Source organism: Limanda limanda, chromosome 8 (genome assembly GCF_963576545.1).
Source record: "Limanda limanda chromosome 8, fLimLim1.1, whole genome shotgun sequence".
NCBI lineage: Eukaryota > Metazoa > Chordata > Actinopteri > Pleuronectiformes > Pleuronectidae > Limanda > Limanda limanda.
This window is the reverse complement of record NC_083643.1, coordinates 4,323,243-4,346,231: the sequence shown is the minus strand read 5'-3', so window position 1 is coordinate 4,346,231 and position 22,989 is coordinate 4,323,243. Positions and strand designations below refer to the sequence as shown.

General features: G+C 41.1%; 2 protein-coding genes across 2 annotated transcripts in view; one reads left to right on the top strand and one right to left on the bottom strand.

The window, feature by feature from the left end:
* Positions 1-217: 217 nt before the first annotated feature.
* Positions 218-6,809, bottom strand: pnp6 (purine nucleoside phosphorylase 6). The gene is made up of 6 exons (XM_061076457.1): positions 6,781-6,809; positions 4,046-4,200; positions 3,845-3,948; positions 1,451-1,626; positions 1,174-1,364; positions 218-414 (listed from the first exon to the last, which is right to left on the bottom strand). Exons 1-6 carry the CDS (start codon positions 6,807-6,809, stop codon positions 218-220), a joined length of 852 nt encoding a protein of 283 aa, XP_060932440.1.
* A 2,213-nt stretch (positions 6,810-9,022) lies between these two features.
* Positions 9,023-22,989, top strand: part of hydin (HYDIN axonemal central pair apparatus protein) — a 64,552-nt gene continuing 50,585 nt past the window's right edge. Inside the window, 6 exon segments of the mRNA XM_061076456.1 lie at positions 9,023-9,124; positions 12,328-12,453; positions 13,649-13,768; positions 14,148-14,282; positions 15,375-15,574; positions 15,911-16,035. Of these exon segments, the coding sequence (XP_060932439.1) occupies positions 9,023-9,124; positions 12,328-12,453; positions 13,649-13,768; positions 14,148-14,282; positions 15,375-15,574; positions 15,911-16,035 (808 nt within the window).

Here is a 22,989-nt window from a genome sequence, read left to right as displayed (position 1 = left end):
AGCAATCCTTACGTTTTATTTTTTTCATTTAAAGCAGCGGCTAACTGGCTGCTTCATCGCGACTAACCTCTCATTGAGTCCCAGGATTAACCCGTGATACATAACAACCTATTCATCCCAACGTGTGCATCTCCCCATCTTCACACATTTAAATCTTACATTCAAAGCTATATTCACCCCTATCACCAATCACTTTTTGTTAAGGGTTCCAACAGTCCTAGATCTTGTTGATGAGGTTGCTGACGAGCTTCTCCAGGTCCTTGGCTCGATGCCGGGTGGTCTGCAGCACCTCCTCGTGGTTTGCCTTCTCATGGCTGTCATAGTCCGTCACGGTCATGTTGGTGACGAGGGACAGACCCAGGACACGCATGCCGCAATGACGAGCCACCACCACCTCGGGGACTGTGCTCATACCTGGAGGGGAAGAGATAAATATTAAAACCCTTTTAAAAAACTGTGATTTATTATTATTACACTTCCATTAAACATTAAACTTGACGTATTATAATGATTATTCTTTAAAAATATATTTCTCTCCATCGTCCACAGCCACAACATGAGAGAGACTGAAAGCTGCATCGTTTCACATGTCTCTGCATGGTTTGTTCTGTCTGTTTGATCTACAGAAAAGTGATGTAGTTTTATTCATGGTTTCTCAGTTGCATGTAAACAGCCTGAACCTGAATAAGACTGGGATCATGGGCAGTAAGCTGTAACACAAATATTTGTATTCAGACTTTCTCTTACCCATTTAACGTGACTCTCCTTATCTTTAGCTCATCATTAGTCGTGTCACATAAGGTGCCACCTGTTCAACGTGACTTAAAACTGCACCTTCAAATGGACCCTCTGAAAACTATTTGCAGGTTATCGAGGATGAGCCTGAATGTCCTTAGACTACACCTCTGTGTTCATAAAGCATGCAACTCTATTGATTAATACACATCGTGTCGAGTCATGGTGGCTTGGCTACTTGCAGTTTCTATCTCAGAGGGCGATACTGCAGATAAAAAACACATCCTCAAATCCCCCAGAATGCATTATCTGCTCTCATCTGAATAATATATTCATGTTTGTTTTCACAGCTCGTCTCCTTTTGCAGATGCACCATTAAGAGGCTTTCCCACAACATATCAGTTTCCCTCTGCGTGAGCAGCAGGGAGCTGTACTCACCCACAGTGTCAGCCCCCATCATCCGCAGAGCTCTGCACTCTGCAATGGTCTCATATGACGGTCCAGCCACCATGCAGTAAACTCCCTCCTGCAGGAAGCTGTCGCAGCCCTGCTCCGCTGCGGTTTGCTTGGCCAGAGCAATCAAGTCTCGGTCATATGCATCCGACATGCAAGGGAAACGAACTCCAAACCTGGAGTCACAAGACAGAAAGGAATATGATACAGGAAAGTGTAACATTCACTCTCATGTTCCTGTGTTTGTGTGTTTGTGCTGCACCTCTCATGGTTGGAGCCAACGAGCGGGTTCTGTCCTGCAAGGCCCGGCATGTTGATGTGATCCTTGATGAGCATGATGTCTCCCACACTGTAGCTGGTGTTGAGTCCACCGCACGCATTGGTCACAATCAGGGTTTCCACACCCAGCAGGTGGAAGATTCGCACTGGGAACGCGACCTGCAGAGACGAACAATGTTCTTCTTTTAGCGTCTTGATAAAACGTATCACAGGAGAAACCAGGAGTTTAAAAGGCGACAGCATCTGCGTGCGGTGATGTCAGTAAATTCCAGGATTTTGATGACTACAGGTTTTTACACGTCTGAAACAGTTGTGTTTCTATTTTTTTTCTTATTTCACGTTTGTGTAAAAGTCTTTAGCTTGTTGGAGCAGAAATGTTTGCAAGTACCCAGATTTCTCGATAATGTCAGTGCCGTCATTTTTTAACATGGGATAGTTTGATTTAAATAAGAGTTCCATTGATATTGATATTTTGGAGCCGATGCTGATATCAATGTACGACAATAAAACAATTCTAATGTACATTATATGTATTAAAAACAATTTTGTCAATGATTCCTAAGATTTCAAACAAATGTAAGTGATTCTTGATAGTTTACAGCTTAAACATAAGAATAAAAAGAAAACATAAATACAACCAAATATAGACAACTGGAATCAAAAAATACATTATTTTGTTTATGTAAAATATAAACACAGATTCACACCTTGCTAACATTTGCAAAAAAGCATGACCACACATTTTGCACTTTACCTGTAAAAATATGTGTCTTACTCCTTACATTTATTTGTCTCCAACATTATTGGTCACTTCTCTGTTCAGGGTTTGATTTTGTTTAGTTTTCCTAACACAAGAAAAAGTCTATCACAACTTCAGAGTCAAGACACTTTGGGTTCATCTTAGTTTATGCTGATGTTTAAATTGGAAATATCATGTGTCCAAAGTCATAACTGTATCATAATGCTTCCGTCCTTCTGTATTACTGTTTGTGTAAAACTGTATTTTATGATCCAGTGGAATTATATGGATGATTTAAGTGGAGGTGGCACATCGTAGCTGGTGATTAAACCAAGAGGCCGTGTCTCCATGGGCCAAAGGCCGTCGGCCAGGCTGACGCACCGAGAGGTTTCCTCAATGTCACATGATCATTCAACACACCTTGTAAATTGTTAGCCAGAGTTGTGCAACACACAACGATCTGTCAAGCTCCGGTCAAAAAAACACATTTTATAAAACTTGATGTGATAAAATGACAAACCTGAGGATTAATATGTCTCTTGAAGAAGTTTACTCTGAAAAGTTGTATCTAATGATTTGAAAAATGTGGAATTTAAACAACAATTTGTTGCATCTATCAAAACTGTATCTACAGCCAGTCTGGAAGTGAAAGTTCCTAAAAGTAATGAGGCACAAAATCAATTGAGTCTCGCAAAGAGGCTCCTGCTGCGACAAGAATAATCAAGTGAGTTTGTGTTCACCTCCACAGTTTAAAGATAAGGCCTCCGCCCACAGACGCTGTGAATACTTTTCTCAAAGTGATTGACAAAGTCAGAGTTTAAACTTCCAGCTGCACTTCACTTAATCCTGGATACAATATCAGCCACATCAGCAAGGTTTGGAAACCTTGCTGATTCATCCTCAGTTAGATTCATCCTTCGGTTTCCTTAACTTCGTCCCTGAATTTCACTTATTATGTGAAATAATTCAACTTGTCCAACTCCATGATGTCAAAATCAAAATAGCAACTTGTCTTGTACTTTTGTCTGTTTAGTTTTTTGGCAGTTGCTAATCAGCAAAAGTCAGCGTCATCTCTGAAGTTGACTTCACGCTCCGTCCTTCTGATCAGTCATTGACACCTTCCACAGAAAGTCCTTGGACCAAACCAGAGACATTTACTCCTCTGTTTCTAAATTAAAGCTTGTGGAAATGTTCTGCAGCTCAGGTGGATGATTAACAAACCTCACAAGTTGGTTTCCAGATCAGGTACATCCTCAACACTTTCCTGGCAAAAGTTGAGAAAGCTGCATGTTTCAAAGATTATTTCACAAACCTAATCCTTGCAATTATCGACTAGAAATTCAAATATACTGACTGTGGATGTGATCACAGGTAAACTGCACTGTATGGTCTCCTTGACCTTTGTTTAGTTTTAATTATATCAGTTTGCATGTTTTTCCTGTGTTTGTGCAGCTTTTCTCTGGGATCTCCACACAATCCAAACACCTGCAGATTGGTGTTAGGTTAAAGGGAGACTCTAAATTCCGTTTTCTCTTTTGACGGTCGACACAGGTTTTAGTCATTTACCATTTCAGTTTAAAAGCACAGAGGTGTACCCAGCGACGTCGAACACTTTATACTTTACATGCTGCAGCTCACCGTTTGGATGTTGTAGCCCTCGTAGAAGTGGAAGCGCCCCTGCATACAGACGCACTCGCGGCCCTGCAGGCTCCCAAACACCAGCTTCCCGGCATGACCTGGCACTGCAAGATTACACCGACAGTATGAGCTGGTGCAAAGTGTGTCAAAACAATGATCATTGCCCTGGTTGATGAAATGCAAAGGACAGAGACAACCAACCGGTGCTGGTGGGGAAATGAGGGATTTCCTCATAGCTGAAGACTTTCTTGTTTTGCAGCAGGTCAGCCAAGCCGCCGAGGCCGGAGCCACAGATGATGGCCACCTTCGGATGCTGATCTGTGTGGTTCCTCAGCCAGTCGGCTGTCTCCTCATAACTAAAACGGAAAAAGAGCAAAATGCTATTTAACTATATCGCTGATGACATCTTTGTCTTTACCCAGTGTGTGTGACAGAAGGTCTCCATAACATATGTGTTTATGCAGGTTCATCAGCAGAGGACTGTTTTGAATTTATATAAACATAAAGTATGTACAAGTTATAAAAAGGAAAAACAAACGTTTCAACAGCAATATAAAGAAGATTTACATTATTATGTAACAGATAATAATAAGAAGAGTAGATTGACGGGCAGAGAACATTCAGGGTCAGCTGTTGCTTTAACAACTGGGAAATAGTTGAGCTTCTGCCAACAGGAAAAGTGAGTTGGTTTTTGCTGTTGGTTAACTGGTTTGACTGGAATATCCTGATGACTAATGGAGTTCATCTCCAAACAAGATATGATAAGTTACTAATATAATTGATCAGTTGAGGGGGTTTCCATTTGTTTTCTTATTTAACTAAAGATCAAATACAAGGTCAATATGTCATTACAGTCGGAATGTTTGTTTTGTATGTTTTTACCTTCGGACCGGGTGGAGTCAAAATGATTAACTTTTAATTGTGTAAAAATTAAAAGCCAACAAACTGTCTGAATGACAATGATTCCTCAAACACAAACTAGAATGACACTCAGTTAAGCGTACACCTCCACCAAGACCCAACAGCAACCAAGCTGCATCAATTCTACACACTAATATATATCATATAGTTTGTTTTCAACAACCATACAAAGCAACGGACCAACAGACGGGAGGGAACAAGAGAGATGATAAGTAGGAGGCGTATTTCTGTTTTCTATCCAATCCGAGGAGCTCATTTCATTCTGCAGTACAGACAGCGGTTGTCAGTTGCAGACATTGTTCTTCAACCTGAAGAATTACTACAGGTGGTCATGGCAGCGCTACACACAAACACACACACACACACACACACACACACATGCTCAGACTTTACACTTGGATGAGGAAGAACCCATTAAATGTTGGTGCCGATTGGGATCAGGTGGACAGATGAGGATTAATTTTCTTAATGAATACATGAGGTACATTAAGTGAACTGAAATCTTCCGGGATCTGTGAACCTCGGTGCAGCTTGATTGAAGTTAAGGAGACTGTGCTCTGCCGCTCTAGTTGTTACCTGAATGTGCAATAAAATGAGTGAATGTAACTTTGAGTAAAGATTTTATCATAAAAAGCTTAAAAGTTATTATAACCTGTTAATGACATGGAAGGAACCCAACATTCAAGTCAGTATAATCCTACATTTGTGTAGTATATTCAGAACATCGTGTGTGTGGTTGGTAAAGTAGTTAGACGGTTGTGTAACTACCCCGACTGGTTCATTTGAACACACTATTCAGAGTATAGGATATTTGAGAGGCAAACAAGCAGTTAAAGGCAAATATCTTTAGGTGAAGTGTGTGTAAACCTTCTTTGTATCATCTGCCTCCTGAATATTCATACTTGTTCTCTTTTTACAAACAGGGTTATTGGTATTTTAGTTTTATAGTTATGCACAAATAAACTAATGTGTGAAGGTAAAAACCTACAAAACAAACATTCCTACATAATGAAATATGTCACTAGCTTGACTCAAATAAGAAAACTAGATGGCAGCACCCTGCAGCTGATTGGTTACGAGTATCTAATTATCATATCTTGGTGTTAAGAGTTATTTTTTAACTCTATTTATCATCACACACTCAAGAGGACAATGCAATTTATGACCTGTTGCAACTATGTTCACCTTAAGAGCCGCCTGTCGCTTCACGACTCACAAACATACAGTATGTACATGTATAAACACTTATTTTACTTTAATTTACTTTTTATTTATGTATGCGCGACTAACACTAATTCATATGCGCACAATAGTTGATATACATGTACCAGAGTCTGCAGTCCCAGGCAGGTTGAGGTTAAAGAGAGAACAGACAAACTTACAGTCATATAATAATAACTTGTTGATGTACTTTGATGTTTAAGCCAGTGCTCATCTTCTGTCGTTTGTGTTCAAGCTGTATTTCTGTGCCACAATAAAGAATGTTGAATTCTTTGCTTCTTCCCTCACATTAACAATAGGACTATTACTGATGCAGGTCACACACTCAGCAGCCTGCGACGTTATGTAACAGGAAGTGATCCCCCCATCCCCCCCTCCCCTCCGGCTATTTGAGGCCGGGGAGCTGTCCGAGGTGCTACCGGAACTTAGTATTCAGCGGCCGGCTGGAGGAGCCCGGCCTCCCCTCCTCCCTCCTCCCGGATCAGAGCCTCTCAGTCCGGCGGACACAAGACAGAACGTCCCCGGAGGAACACAACAAACCAAACCAGAGACACACACTAGCTGTTGCTAAGCCGAAGCAGAAACACAGGAACGACCTGTTGACTCACATTATCTGTACAGGAAGGAATTCAACGAGCGGGAACTGCGAAGAACTGCGAATCCCACCTGATGAGGCCAGAGAGGTGTAATCCTTAGAATAAATCCTCATAATAAAGCGTCTTCTCCCCTCAGACAGAACAACATGCACGGTGTCAGTTTCCCTCTCTGGTCTGGTGTGATGCTGCGGGTCTCACCTGCTGGTTTCCATGGCCGGAGCCTCCATAGCTTCAGGTCGATGAGCGGGACGGTGCGTGGATCAGACCCGGGTTCGTGTCGCTGCTTGACGGGATCTTCTGCCACGAAGGTGACGGAGGATGGAGACTGCCGAGGTCACGCTGCACGCTGACGTCAGCGCGCACCGGGCAGAAGGGGGCGTGGCCTCTGCTGGAGACTAATCCAGTTTTCCAGCAGAATGAGCTGTTCGCTGAGGCGTGCACGGACACACACACAGACACACACAGACAGACACAGACACAGACAGAGGAAGGAAGGAAAAGATTAACTCTCACACTCACGACATTGGAGAATAAAGGACAACATGACTGTACACGTCACATACACACAATACAAAAGACATCAATGCAAACAGATAATGCCTAAAGCTAAACAACTAGTTCAACTAGTTCACCGCTCTCTCTCTCTCTCTCTCTCTCTCTCTCTCTCTCTCTCTCTCTCTCTCTCTCTCTCTCTCTCTCTCTCTCTCTCTCTCTCTCTGGGCTGTGCAACAATTAAAAATGCTGACACATGGGTTGGATGGAGAGATTGAAAGTGACAAGAGAAAAGAAAGAACCAAAATCGAGTACGGGCCCATTGAAAGCTGCAATTACAGGCTTTAGAAAACAGATAGAAAAAAATGATTAACCATTACGTTTGTCTATAAAATATGTCAGACTCTTAAAAGTCTAACAAGAGGATAAACTGCAATAAGATGAGACATTACCGGGTATACAAGATTCCTGCCCTGCTTTCACGCTGAGTGGGCTTTCAAATCCAGTTCTGTAGACCCACTTGCACTTTTAATGACCTTATAATCACACCCTGCTGGACACACACACACACACACACACACACACACACACACACACACACACACAGAGGGAGAGACCCGATGTGAGACTTGTTAGAAATGTGAGCAAGTAGAGACATTATTTTTTAATCTGTGTCTGTGGATCATGTTGATGTTTCAGTAGCAGATCGTTAGAATGTGTGCGACTCACTTTCTCTCTTATGATTTATTAGTAATTGTTTATTTAAACCTGGTTTGTCCATTTATTTCTGCCTCAATTTTTGAAGATTCACATTTAATTTATAAAATCTAAAGTTTATTATACTTCTTAAGGATTAGTATCAATGACAGCAACAATAATGTTCGCAATAATTAAAATAATAATAATAGATCAGACATCATTACCTGTACACCTTTTTAAACTAAACACACTGTATCTGTCCCTTTGAAATCACTACATAAAATACAGTTGCAATAAAAGTAAGATGAAATAAATCAAAGGAGTTAAAAACAACACAGCAGCACCAGAGTTAAACATTACATGTTAAACAATCTTTCCTATAAAATGCAATAAATCTAAAAGTAAAAGCTGTGTATAAAATATGCCACACACATCGATCATACTACTGTACAAAAGAATAAAATGTTGAATTATCGAATAAATAGTATAAAATTGCAGGTACCAGCCCTTCACTGTTTTGACCAATCAGGGAACAGCTTGCTGCGCGGTGGGTTGAGTGCGTTGCCACAGCAACAAACCACAACGCAATGGAGCTGAGCGCCTGTGGCTGGAAATGAGAAAGTTTTAACTCCTGTCCACTGCTGGTAAGACTGGGATCTTTTGTTTCTAATGGTTCAGCGAGTTAACACGTGGTGTCCGACGTTAGGAGACGAAGTGCCGAGCTCACACAGGCGGAAGGAAACGTGTTGAAACTTAAATCACACAGCGAGTCAGCAGGAAACAGGAGGAGGAGGAAAGGGTTTCAGGTCGAAGTAACGGTAAAGACCACAATGAGGAGTCGTTCTGAAAGTGCGCAGATTGAAGTCAGGATGAGAGGATTTGGTGAAGAGGCTGTTAACTGTTCATGTTTGTTAGATAAACATCTTTTCCCATCTTCTCTTCTTTTCTCCTCTGTTCTCCTCCTCTCCTCTCCTCTCTCCTCCTCCCCTCTCATCTCCTCTCCGCGTTTCCTCTCCTCTCCTTTCCTCGTTTCCTCTCCTATCCTCTCCTATCCTCTCCTCCTCCCCTCTCATCTCCTCGTTTCCTCTCCTCCCCTCTCCTCTCCTCTCCTCTCCTCCCCTCCTCTCCTCCCCTCTCCTCTCCTCCCCTCTCCTCTCCTCTCCTCTCCTCTCCTCTCCTCTCCTCTCCTCTCCTCTCCTCTCCTCTCCTCTCCTCTTTCCTCTCCTCTTGCAGATGATTTGCTCTCCAGATGGAAGCCATTCAGATGACCATGCAGACAAAGCTGTCAAAGAGCAGAGTGTCTCTGCCTTACAGCCACAAACTTATTCTGACGGAGGACAAGTCAAGAAGGGTGAGGACAGTAACATCTCGTTCTTCCCTCTGTTCTCTGTGAACTCATGTAATTACACACATATCTAGAAATATATGAGATATTGAAACCAGGCTTATCTCAAGAATTAGAAACCAAGGGGCAATTTCCGGGGAATATATGTTTTAGACTCTGTCACATTTTTTTTTAAAGCTGCTTGAAATGGCAGATTGTCCTAATAATGACCTTGAATTGTTATAGGGATTTAAACTCAGTATGTGACTGCAGTGCTTTGTTGCAGTGTCTCCTGCATTTTATATTAGAGGCCTGCACAGGCTGTGATTGGCTGAACAGCGCCACCTAGAACGCAGCCCCTGACTTTGCTTCAATCTATTCCAAACTGGACATGTATGACAACTAGGGTTGCAAAGGGGCGGAAAGTTTCCATGGGAAGTTTAGCTCGGGAATTTTGGGAATTTAAAAAAAAAAAAAAAAAATACACAAATTAAACGCTGACCAATAAAAACATCATTCAAAACTCTATTTTAAAGAATGCAGCACACGCTGCACGCTGAGTTTCAACCCTCCACTGTGCATTCTTCCATCACATGCACAGATAACTCCCAGCATCCTTCACTCTACAGCAGGGCTATTGAGGCCTGCTGTAGAGTGCAGGACTAGTCAGGTAAGTTTCCATGATATTACTGGGGGAAATTTATTAGCATGCTGATTGAGGATTGTTCATCTGTTCATCTAGCCTATTTCCATTCATTTATACATCAACTGTAAAATATTTTTACAGACTATTCCAATTGTTTGGCTAACTATTTAAATCTCTGGCATTGCATTAGCGTTTTTTTACAAACTTTTTTCTCATCTTATTCTACAGAACAATGCCACCTGCACTATCTTATGTGTGGAGACCTCTCACCCCATCCAATGTAGAAGGAAAGGCTGTGTACATTTGCAAATACTGTGCAAAGACCTATGTTAAGAATGACACAACGATGCAGAAGCATATAGTCAAGTGCCCAAAGTTTCCTCAGGGCTCAAATCAGCCTATGACAAAACCAAATGTTTATATTTATGTCTGTATATAACAAAGTAAATACAGTTAGTATAAATTAATTAATTAGTACTTATAAAGTACTTTGTCAGAAGGGCCTCAAGACATTGATGATGTAGAAATTTGGAAACCTTGAGTTTTCGTCAGTTAGTGGCGATTTTCAAAAAGTCGCCATGACACACGGAAATGCTGTAACTTCATTGTGCATCGTTCAATCTCCCTCAAACTACATATGTGTGACAGCTCCCCAAAAAACATTCATGTTTCCCTAAATAGCAGCTTTGTGCCCATGTGTCTTTTCATAACAAACAAAAAACTGTCTTGGATCGTTATTCTAGACCAAACTGGAAGTTGGCCATTTTGAATTAGGTGGCCATTTTTTTATTATTTATACATGTTGTATTTGATTAAATTCCTCTCATGAAATTAACTTTGAATTCTGTGGATTTCATCTCAACCCCATGGAGATAATAAGTAACTTAAAGTTTTTGTGTACGTCACTCGGTCTGACTGTGGCCTAGTGTCAAAGTTTGATGATTCACCAAAAAAGAAGGATATATTATAACTCCACTGTGCATTTTCCTATCAGCAACAAAATACTCACCTATGATCATAGACCCGGCCTTAACAGCTCCATTATATGTCAAAATTAACTTCACTACACATTGTCCAATCCGGCCCCAGATTGCTCAGAAGAAAAAAGTTCCTTTGATTGTATCTTCTATGCTATCAAAGGAACCTGTGATGAAAGAGAACATGGGTCTTATCTGTTGTCAAAGGAGCCTTCTTATGAGAGCTGCATTCCAGGATACCCACAACTTCAGCTTGATCGAGTAGAACAAAGTTAGTCTAGGTCCTCAGCATCAGAGTTCAGACTCAGAATAAGAAGAATTGCCTTCTCATTTTCCTCATCCTGTTCCTTTCCATCATCTTTATCACCATGTCAGCCGTAAGTCTGAAATGACTGTGACCAGCCAACACTCGGGAGAAAGAAAATCAAAAGCATATTCTCGAATGCATATCTATCAGTCTATTTAGTACATACTATTATATTTCGTGTTTTATTTGGTTATTCTAGCTATCGTTAGCTAGCCAGAAGAGAAGCTAGCTAACCAGAAGAGAAGCTAGCTAGCTAACAGCTAAGTAGTATTGTACATATTTGTCTTTGTCACTAGTAATGGATTGACTTACATGCATCAGATTGTGTGAAATCAATGGCAGGCGATCTGTACCGAATACAATCTGTTTGAGTCCATTTCTGAACCATGTGTGTAAAAGTGATGTAGAAATACAAAATGTAGGTTTGTTTATAAAGTAAGAAAGAAAAAAGCTAAATAATGATTTGTGTTAATCAAAAAACAGATATTTAATGAATTCTTCGAATATTAAATGATAAATTACCTAAAGCAAAAAACAGGAGATGAATACGAGTCATTTTTTACCCATTTTGGGGGTAAAATGACTTTTATTCAAAAAGTAACAAAGGAACATTTTAAACAAGGTTTTGTGATGATCAACACAAGTTAATTGGGGAAAACCTGAAATACTGAATGATGAAATTCATTCACTGCAAAGATATAGAAAATAAAGTAATAAAATACAATTTAACTCCGCTGTGGCCACATCAGGTCCCTAGTTCGCAAATCCTGAGGCAGCCCTAGTTTACAACTTGCTTTTCAGAGAGAATTATTTTAGTGAACTGAATAATAGAACAGATTGTATTATGAATACACACCTTACTGGCAGCTATTGAATATTGCATATACAATAACCTCCTCTGCTACATTATTGATTTATGTTTTAAGCTAAAATCCGTCTCTGACCCGACCTTGAAATAGACTGAGTGGAGTCAGATGTTTCTCTGCCTCTGGTGCACTGATAAAGAGGTGCCAGAGAATTGTGGGGAGAGGATACTAACACAACATGCTGCAGAGGGGGAGAATATTACAGTAACATTCATTGGAGACATGAAATCAGGTGTGATGCAGGTGTCTGTGCAATTGTGTCATAGCTGATGGCTTCTGTTCATTTTCCTTTCCTTCACTTTTCATTGGTGAAAGTCTGGTTTGATGCTGAGTCTCGTACTTCACTGCTGGTGCTTAGGAGACAGGAAACAGTCTATCGGTCCAGATAGCATTATAAAGATAACTTAATTAAATGTGCTGCTGTGTGTTTGCAGGTGACTCCATCTGTTTACATCCTGGAAATGCAACAGTCCACAGAGGAGCGCCTGGCAAACACCAAGGAGATGCACCCGCCCCGGATCGTGGAGCTGCTCGACATGAGCAGGACGACAAATCACAAAGTAACTGCATGCTAACGTCGGGACTAGTGAAAGAATACAGTAGGAACTGATAACTGGGAAGATGAAACCAGTCAGACAGGCTGTTATATGAACATGTTGGATAAAAGCTAGACATGCAGTTGCCATTACAATAGCTGTCTACAGACAAGCTTCAGCTTCAGACTTTCATCCTAATGATAATAAAACCCTGGAGACTCCTCTACGACATATGCGTCTCAACAAATGAAGTAATCAATGCCCACATTTGGTTTGACAAGCTGTCCTCTCACTACAAAGGACTTGCAGACATTATATAATAAAGTATAGAAAACTACATACTCTTGAGATATATATATATATATATATATGTATATGTGTATTTAAATAAAAATAACTCAATGAGACTTTTTGGAAGGGTTGATGTGAACAGAAAAAGACTAAATGTTCAAACTTCTCATAATATGGTCAGTAATCTTCTGCATACAGAGCATGTACCGTCTGCTAAGGTCATTCACACTGTACCTAAGCTGCCCCCCCCCCCATCCCTTAGTCAGCAAGCACTAATTGATGGGCAGAGGGCAGCCAATGTGACTGGATTCTCTATACCCTTTAAGTCAGAATTTTAATGGAGGGCTCAGGGGGAACATGCTATTAAAAGTTTGGGAAAATGCCTATGAAATGAATAATACCCCCTTCATCATAATTAGGACACATTTTGCAACTCCCTCTGTTCACATTCTGTCAATGCTTATTAAATATGCAAATGTAATGGACCTCCACTGTAGGAGGTAAGAAGGAGCAATGACCAGTAGGATCCAAGAAGCAAATTGTAGACAATGTTAGAAGATGGAAGAAAATAATTCAGGTTAACTTTAAGGCATATATTTCCTTCCACATATCAATCAGTCTTTGTCAATGGAATCAGAGTTTTAGACTAACGCAGTTTTTTATTTTCCCGTCCAGCACATATGTTGTTTATTGGCTCGTGCGCTCGCACCCATCAGATCAGGGGCTGGTTTGTTCAGGCGCACCGTTGGCAGTGTAACATTTGTTATTTTAAGGATCCAAAGTGTTCTTGGCTTAAACCCCAAAACTATTTGGAGTCCCTTAATTGTCTGTGACTCTGACATTTTAGTAAAGATTTCTAAGGAAATCCACATTTCAATCTGCATTATTTATAGCGTGTGTGTGTGTGTGTGTGTGTGTGTGTTGTCAGTTGTCCTTGGTGGACATAGACCAGGCACTTTTCCAGCCCTGCCCATCCGAGCTGTGCTTCCAGAACTTCTCTCCTGCACAGACCCACAAGCTGCCGCTGATCCTCTTCAACATGGACAAGGTCTGTGATGAATTAAATACACACAAACACCACGGCTGCAGAGCCGAGGCTGCAATCAAGAGTGGATGTGAATTGGAACAACAGCCAACAGTCAAACTTTTTGAACAGCTTTGACTTTAGCAGCAGAAAAAAAAAGGGGTTTATGTGTTTGTGTGTTTCTGTTTTTGTGTGTGTTATCGGGTGTGGGTTGTGTTTAAAGACTTAAGAATGATTAGAAAAAGTTATGGGGGATTGGAGGAGATCTATCGCTGCAATATGAACTAGACACAATCAAGTAATGATGAATAAATCATCACTTGTGTGTGTGTGTGTGTGTGTCTGTATTTGATGCTGTGTGGTGCTTGCAATTTTATAGTTTGTGTGTCATTTTTCTTTCAAGGTTTCTCGACAAGTGAAGCTGGAGCTGCCGGTCTCAGAGTATTTCCATGTGGAATCCTCAAAGGATTCAGGTAGCAAGGTTGCACCCGGAATGTCTACGACTTTCACAGTATGCTTCACCCCGCAAGAGAACAAGGTACAGCAGAGAGGGGGGGCTGACTGCTTTACAGAGTTATCAAACACAGCAGGACAGGGGGAGCACAATAAAGTATCAATGTAACATGCACTTAGGTTGATATGGAATTTAGATCAGATGAGAAAATGAAGCTGTAATCAGACCTGCGCTGAAGCAGAGGAGAGGGTGTGGGTAAGAATGTGATATGAATTAAATGGATGCAATTATCTTGCATTGATGTTTCAAGCACAAATCTCTTTTAACAGCAAAGGTCAAGGGTCAGGCATCCAGTTACACCAGCACATCCTTTTGTCGTCTCTTGTCCTGATACTTTGGGTGAAGGTGAAAACTGAGAAGCAAAGGTCAACGGGAAATGTAGCTAATGTTAAATGGTAACATAATCACTTATGTGTGTCATGGCTGTTAGATCGTGGTCAACACACGATGCTGTGATTCAGGGACCTGTCAGTGTGTTAGCATAGCAGTAGAGCATAACAACAGGTTTGTGGCTGCTTTGCTAAGTGGTATGCAGCCATGTTGAATTAAGAGAAAGTACATCAAATAACCCCTTGTAGACAAATGTCTCGAATTCGCCTCAAACCCCATTCCGGTCTTTTTATCCCACTAATGCCTGATGGTTCAAATACTACACATACCATGAAGGTATTGGAAGTACTCTGCCGCCATCTAGTGGTCAGAGTGGAAAATACATACTAGCCCCTTGGTACTTTGCAGCAAAGTTATTTTGAAGTATTAAGCTGTATTTGAAATACTGTGATGATGGAACAGAAATGATTGTACAGAAACATATGTTGTTACTCAATTTCAAGCAAAAGCAGCATCAATATAATAATCTACATACCAGAGCCCGGAAAATGTGTTAAATTACGGTTATGCCCCATTATGCCTAATGTCGCTAATTTGCCTCATACTTAAATTTTATATCTATTGTATATGCTATATTGAAATTAACAATCTCCACTTAATTAAGCATGTGTATGACAGCCAAAAACACAAATAATATTTATTTTATATATTTGGAAATTAATTCAGGCAATAAGGGGATAAAGGTTTGCTCTGTATGTTCACTGTTTGACATGTTTTTCCGTTCAGGACTACGACCACAAGCTGGTTTTCGTGACGGAGAGGGAGCGGTTTGAGGTGCCGGTCCGCGCCATCGGGCCCCGGGCCATCCTCGACTTCCGAGATGAGCTCTATCTACCGCTCTGTCCCGTGAAAGCCTCCACAGAGAGGACTCAGCTAATCCGCAACATAGGAAACCGCATTGCTAAGTTCACGCTGCGCACACAAAGGTTAGAGTCTAAACACACCCACTTTATGTCTGATGTGTATGAGTGATTTGTATTTTTACCATCAGTTTAAATCTATAAAGCCGTTATTAGCTAACCCTCAAGAAAGTTATAACTGTAACTGCAATCTGAATCAGGTCAATATTTAAGTAACATTTAAAGTAATACTTCTACTACTACTACTACTGATTATGAGTCAAATGTTTATTGAACATTTTGGTTTCTTTTTTTTGTTGTACATTGTACTTCTGTATATATAATAATTAACTGAATATTTAATATATAAAACACTGAGCCTGTTTTCATTCCCCCCTGTGAAACCATTGTATTTTCCTCCAGGCCTTTCTCTGTGACGCCCTCCTCTGGGACTCTTGATACAGGCGAGAGCATGCAGGTGACGGTGAATTTCCACCCAATGACCACAGGAGACCACAGCGAGGACCTGGGCCTGCACTACGACACTGGTGAGAGAATGTCCAGGTGTCTGAAAACAAACAAAACTAAAAACACTCTCCCACAAATAACTTAAAAAGCAGCTACAGCCTCTGTCGACTGTACGATGACATCATTTCTTGATTTCCTAGAGTAGGAGTAAAACATTTTAAAGTAGTCAAATATTCATATCTGACGTATCAGCCTATGCATATTTTATTTTACAAATGACCTTGTCACAGTGCGTTTCTCCTCCGCTGTGTTATTCTTTCCTCGAAGCCAAAAACATTAAATGTTAGAATACTCCGACCTCCTCGATAGATGGGATGTGGTGAGTTTTTAGATTTTTCAGTCTTACTCTTTTTGTGAAACACCATCACAGAAACAGATTTAATTTGAGTTCATCAAATTCTCATTATTCCATCGTCTAACCTTACTTTATCCTTTATAACACACATACATATATTATAATGTCAGTAAACATGTTACTATGGAAACTTGTAGGTGGGCGTGTGGCATCCTCAAGCTATCGGTCAAGCTCCACCCCTGCTGGACACTTGATATATACTCACACGCACACACACACACACACACACACACACACACACCTGGATGGAAGCAGAGATTCGATCGAAGCTTTTAGTTTAATCTGCATAATCATCAGTGCTGAATAGTGTGGAACTAAAAGTATGAATGTGTTTGTAGTTATCACTGAGGTAAAAACCATAATGAGATAAGGGACGTGCACACACACATACACACACACATACACACACACACACACACACACACACACACACAAACACACACACAGACACAAACACACATTCTTTGGTGCATATTTGGACTTTTTAATGTTTCCTATCCACATAGCTTTATATCTGTAGCAGCCCGGCACAGCTAGATTTCCTGAGCTGATCCAATTAACTTCTCATTGTCTCCTCTCTAATTGTCTTCTTCTTTGCTGCCTAATTTAAATCTAATTTCCTGTGTGTATGTGCAGGCTTAACTACAGACTGTGTTGATCAGGAATAACCTTTGACCTTTAGTAGATGAGGGGATACTAACAGGCCACTTAGGGGCTTGTGTGTGTGTGTGTGTTTGGACGTGAACCTGAAGTCAAAGGTGAAATAAGTAATGGTAATGAAAGGAGAATCTGTAACGTCCTCAGGGAGCAGGGCTGTGAGTGTGGTGGGGATTGAGCCCATGATGACTTGGTTGTGTAGTATCTATAGCTCAGTTCAGCTTTCTCTAAGGGCCTGTTAGCTCTCCTCTACCCTCCTCTACCCTCCTCTCCTCTCCTCTCCTCCCCTCCCCTCCCCTCCTCTCCCCATCCCCCATGCATCAACAAAGATACACCATCTCTTATTGCCTCGCTGCTACTCAAAAAGTACAGAAAAACACATGATTACCAGTGCTTGTACACCATTGTGAGTTTTCTGTAGTTATTGGGATATAAGATCGATCAATATGAACCTTTTACAGATTTCTTAATCTCTTTCATCAGGCTTAATGTGAATATGAATATTTTATTTATTTGAAAAGCTAGCAAGAGCCGGCAGAACGTTCCACATATGTACACGCACTGACCCGCTTGCTTACTTCTGAGTATCAGCTCTGCTTCAGTGGTTTACGTCTCCTCGGGCTGTGAAGCCTGCTGCCAACCACGCTGAGAGCACGGCAGGGTGTGTGTGTGCAGGCAGGTTGGTTAGTGACAGGTACGCCAATGAATTCAGACAGAATGAAATAATTAGTTGTGTTTATCACAGTCCTGCAAGGGTCACAGAATCTGGCTTTTTAGAAAGAAATTCAGAAAACTTTATTTATTGATGGATAATGAGACGTGAGGAGGATTTCAACAAATAAGATTGAAAAAAAAGTATTTTAGAAGCTGAAAGTTTGCACCCGGTGGTCAGTCGTAGCCTCGGTTGCCTTCACAATTAGCCAGACTCCTTAACATCAAAGGCAAGAAGGCAAAGCTTTTGACTTTCCCTGAACACACACACTGGGATCAATTAGAGGTAAAAGGAGAAAGTTGCTTGAAAACATCAGTGCGTGGCTTTTTATCCTGTTCAGCAAAAACTGCACAAACTGGGGCTTTGACTAAAAGCTTGCACCCTTACACACACGTAGGGAATAACATGGTAAAATAATGTTTTTTAATTCTCTGTATGGGTTGAAAACATTTAATTTGAAGGTGTTTCAATGCATCAGAACACCAGCTTACAGCAACTCAACCCAGTTCTATACCGTACGCTGTTATGAAAGGGAACGAAGACATTTCTCATTTCATATGTTCTTGCAGCTCAACCCTGCCAGCTGGAAATAGCAACAGCAAACAGCAGTGGCTTGGTTTATAGAGTAAAGAGATGCTTCAGTCAGAATCAGATCAGCATTACTCCTGATCCAAGCTGCCCACATCAAAGTCTCCTCTTATGAAAATTTCAGATGTACAGCTGCCTTAAAGATCTGGAAAACCCCCCAGATGTTTAACGAATACAGTAAAACAGCTGTATATGACGCAGAGGAGAAAAAGACTTGTTAGCTGTGCATCTCCTGGGTTGATCACAGTGCACCAGCTCCCTTTTCACCATGTGTGTGTGTGTGTGTGTGAGAGAGAAAAACTCAACATCGTGCTGATACCACAGTTTTTTAAATCTGTTATCAGTTATCATTAGTCCTTAAATTCCACCACGACAAAGTCACCTTGTGCAAAATCCGCCAGTCTATGATAATAGTGGATGAAAGCTGAACTGTCCTGACTTCTTATTTATCCATTTGAGTTTATCTTTTTATTATTGTGATGCCGTTCCCCAGAGCAGAGAGAGACGCGATGAAAGATTCATGTGAAGCTCTTTAATGTGGATTGTTTTGGGGATGAAACTTACTGTAGCTCTCCGGTGCTTTTGTTTTTTGCCTGCGTGTGTGACCTTAAAGGAGCGGAGGTGCGGCGTTGCTACGTAAATCAGCAGATCAGCTGCAGCATTAAGGTTTTATAAGGGGAGGGTGAGCCCGAGTCCAGAACACCACTTACAGCCCCTCAAGAGGCTTTCATTTTTAATTTAGCACCTTTCCCTGGCTCCCTCTCTCTCTCTTATGTATGTGTCAGGTCAGCCTGGTGCAGAAGGCGTTTCTCTGTCGAGGCTCCACCTCAGCGTGAGCCGACACAGCTTGTGTGTGTGAACACGTGTGTTGTGTCAATTTGCATGTGCAGTACAAGGTACTTCTAACACACGTACACACGACATCTTTATTTTCCCGTGTCAGTTAAACGCCACGGGAACTTTCCATATAGAGGCTGCTCAGCTCACCAGCTTTCTTTCATTGGCGTGTTAGACAATCCTTGATCAGTCTTAAAAGTGAGTGAAGACGGTGCTGCTCCAGTAGCACCCCCACACCCCCCCCCCCCACCACCACCACCCTTCCCCTCTCTCACTCCGCTGATTTAAATGAAAAGACGGGCAGCTCTTAGGAAGTGCTGAGGCATCTGCTTTGACAGGGCTGTCGCACCGAGGGGACTTCAGCACAGCAGCCTTTTACAGAAAGCAGCACACACACACACACACACACACACACACACACACACACACACACACACACACACACACACACACACACACACACACACACACACACACACACACACACACACACACACACACACACACACACAGCGAGTGGCTCATAAACAAACCACATTCTCCAATGTAAGAACAACCATGTTTGTCCACACACACACACAGCAAAGCCTTTGTTTGTGCTGTAATCACAGGTATCTGGAGGGGTGGCAAAGTTCTCCTTGTGCGATAGAGAAATAATGGGAAGAGGAAGCGAGCAGGGGGAAGACGGGTTGGTGGACCGCCAGGATGAAAGCTGGGCAATAAGCCGCAGCTCTCCCTGCCTGTCAACTGCTGTCATCGCTCTCAGAACCTGCGAGATAATTGCTTTTCTTTCTGTATTACCCAATCCGTCTTTTTTGCTCTCCCTCATTTCCTTCTTTCACTCATCCTCTGTCTGCTACGTTCTCCTTTCTCTCTCCTTCTCTCTTCTTTCATTCTCCTGGAGATCTCACGGCCCCGTGGTTTCTCTTTCCCACAGAGTGAAAGCAAAGGACTGGCTCTCCTGTGGAACTTCCCCATGCGTTTAGTTTCCTCCTCTCCTTGCCTCTTGGTACATGATGGAAATCTCAGTGATAATTGGCCTGTTGGAAGCTAACATGAGCTCTAATTCTTATGTGTTTTTACTGGAGGGCAAGCAAAGTGAGTGTTTAGATTTTACCAGGCTACATTTGTCACGGTAAAGTTTCGTGCCCTACAAATTGTTTCTGATCACTTGAAACAAAGTGAAAACTGAAATGAGAATCTGGGCTGAACTCTCCTCATTAAGTAATGAAGAAAACAAATAAATATCACACGGCTCCAGGTGGTTAGTAAATACTTAATGATTAGCTAAAGTCAATTTCATTTAAACTTGTATTTAAACTTTAAAGGAACTTTTGCGTATTAGTCATGTTCAATCTCTGCTGCGATGATCATCAGTACTTCTACATTTTAGATCTTCAAAACAACACAACATTAACAAATAATTTACAAAAAAAACACTGCATCGACCAGTCATATACATGCAAACACAAATTCCTGATGGATTAATATGTAACACAAATATCTGAGGCATACAGTCAAGAATAATCCTAGACACCATTTTAAGTATGAGCCAAATATCAAGTCTGTCACAAAACTACACACGTTCATCTCTTTAATATGGATAATACACCCCCCATTTTATCTAATTCACACACTAACATTTTTGTCCATGTTTTTTGTACATCTTTACTTTTGCCTTCCATGACCATAGACTGTATATAAAAATCTACGCAGACTCAGGCTTGATTTCAAATACCTGCCTCTGACTTACAGGGCTTTACATGTTCCAGTGTTATTACTCGATTTAATTAATTTCAGCCTTTACTGTACATTCTCTTGAGTCTGGTGTCTTAACACATCACAGATTTATTAAAGTCTTTAGAAGGTAGAGCCTCTGCTTACTGAGCTTCCTTTCTCTTGGCTCTACGCTATGCAAATGCAGGAAGTTGGCTCTATTGAGATTCAAGTCCGGGGTTGAAACCTTCTTATTTCCCTTTGCCATGACCCGTCCTAATTTCACTGAGCGGGTTGTCAGTGAAGTGATTCTACTTTAAATACGTTCATAATTTACATAATTGCTTATCCTATTGTTGTATTGATATTCCGACCTGTGTCTTTGGGGTTGTGCCGGCGTGCTCGTGGGTTTTCAGTCTCGTCTGTCTGATGTTAAAAGACTCTCAGATGTGCACTTTAAATAAACTGATGTTGAAGATGGAAATGGAGCTGAATTGATTTGATAGGTGTCTCAACTTGTTCGTTGTTGTGTTTGTGCAGCTCTACAGTTTGGAGTCAGTCAGTCAGGTTTTACTCTAACAAACCGGTTAATGTCCTGACACAAACATGGTCCATAGGACACAAGGACTGGTTTGTCTGGGTTGTATTTTGTCTTGTGTAGTGTTTTTGTCATTATCATCTCTGCATGTTGAGTAAGATACATAAAGTGGAGTTATTTGGCTGCACTCCATGTGTGTGTGTGTTTGTATGTATGTGTGTGTGTGTGTGTGTGTGTGTGTGTGTGTGTGTGTGTGTGTGTTTTACTTATGTTGTGGGGAACCAAATCTGTTAACAGAGTACTATTATGGGGACCTGACTTCCTTATGGGGACAAAAAGCAAGTCTCCATATTGGATATTTGTAAATCGCAAATAATATAAAACCAAAAACCTGTGTTTTAAATTGTAAATCTTTAACTATAGTCAAATAATGCATGATTATTTTATTATTTATATATTGCTAACATTTACATAACATTCAGTGTGTCTGTAAAACACCAACTTTTAGCTTGTAAACAGCTAATGAATCCAAGCAACTTCACCAGTAGCTGTTAAAGAGCTTTTAAGAGATTCCTTGTTTCCATGTTTAATCCTGCAGACGCAGGCCTGGACCTGCTGACCTGCAGCAGTACATCTGATTGTATGGGTGTGGTTTTTTATTTTAGCCACTTTGCACTGTGTCCTTGTTTATTTCATCACTCTTAGTTTTTACATCAGTGGAAAACACACTAGTGTCATTTCAGTCCACAGTAATTATTTGTTCTCTCTCAAACCTGATTCCAGTTTCTGTTACTTGGCAAAGAGCAGGATTTCACTCCCCGACCTGCAGAGCCACCATTAAGCCTCCAGCATGTTTTCCCTGAGTTGAATCTGCTTTTCAGAGCAGTCGTCTCTCAGTCCCAGTGAGTCGGGTGCTCATTGTGTTCAGATCCAAGTGAGGACATGTGAGAATAAAGGTGTAAGTAAGAAGTGATCAATGACATCTCTCCACGGTGGATTTGGCTAAAGACAAACGTTGAAAAGCACAACAATCGCACAGAAAATGAGAAAAAGCCAGAACTGCTTTCAGATGACAAAATCCTCCACGTCACTTTGATCCCTGTTTTTATTTGTAGTATTTTTATTGACCAAGGTATCTGTGTTTTTAAAATGGACAAGACAAATTAATTATGAATGACAAAAACAGGGTGACAGAGAACCCTGTGGAGCTCAGACACAAGTTTTCAGATTTCAGACCTTCCCTGGTATTGTACCCCAGTGGGCTCCCTGTGTGGCTGAGGCTGGACCGACTGATTTGAAAAGAGAAACCTCGGCAGGTATACAAATATAAATAATCTCAGGAAATGGAGAGTTTTTTTTTTCCAGGTGCTTAATCCCCAGTCCTGATTTGAATGTAAACAAACACTCAATGAATTTACATACAACCTTGTTCTTGGTGGCTTTATACAAAACTTAGTTTTGCATCTTATTTTTGTTGCTTGTTATTGTTGCTCTTTCTCCCTCTGTTGGAAGTGTGCACACTGTGATGGTGGCCCGGTGCCACTACCACAGAGACTCATTAGATGTCTCAC

What these genes read in the sequence shown, in the direction of transcription:
- pnp6 (XM_061076457.1), bottom strand. Translation starts at nt 6,809, where the DNA reads ATGGAGGCTCCGGCCATGGAAACCAGCAG. An exon ending in AGGGCTACAACATCCAAACG is followed by an intron (nt 1,627 to 3,844) that starts GTGAGCTGCAGC and finishes TCGTCTCTGCAG; the next exon opens with GTCGCGTTCCCAGTGCGAAT. An exon ending in GATGGGGGCTGACACTGTGG is followed by an intron (nt 415 to 1,173) that starts GTGAGTACAGCT and finishes CTTCCCCTCCAG; the next exon opens with GTATGAGCACAGTCCCCGAG.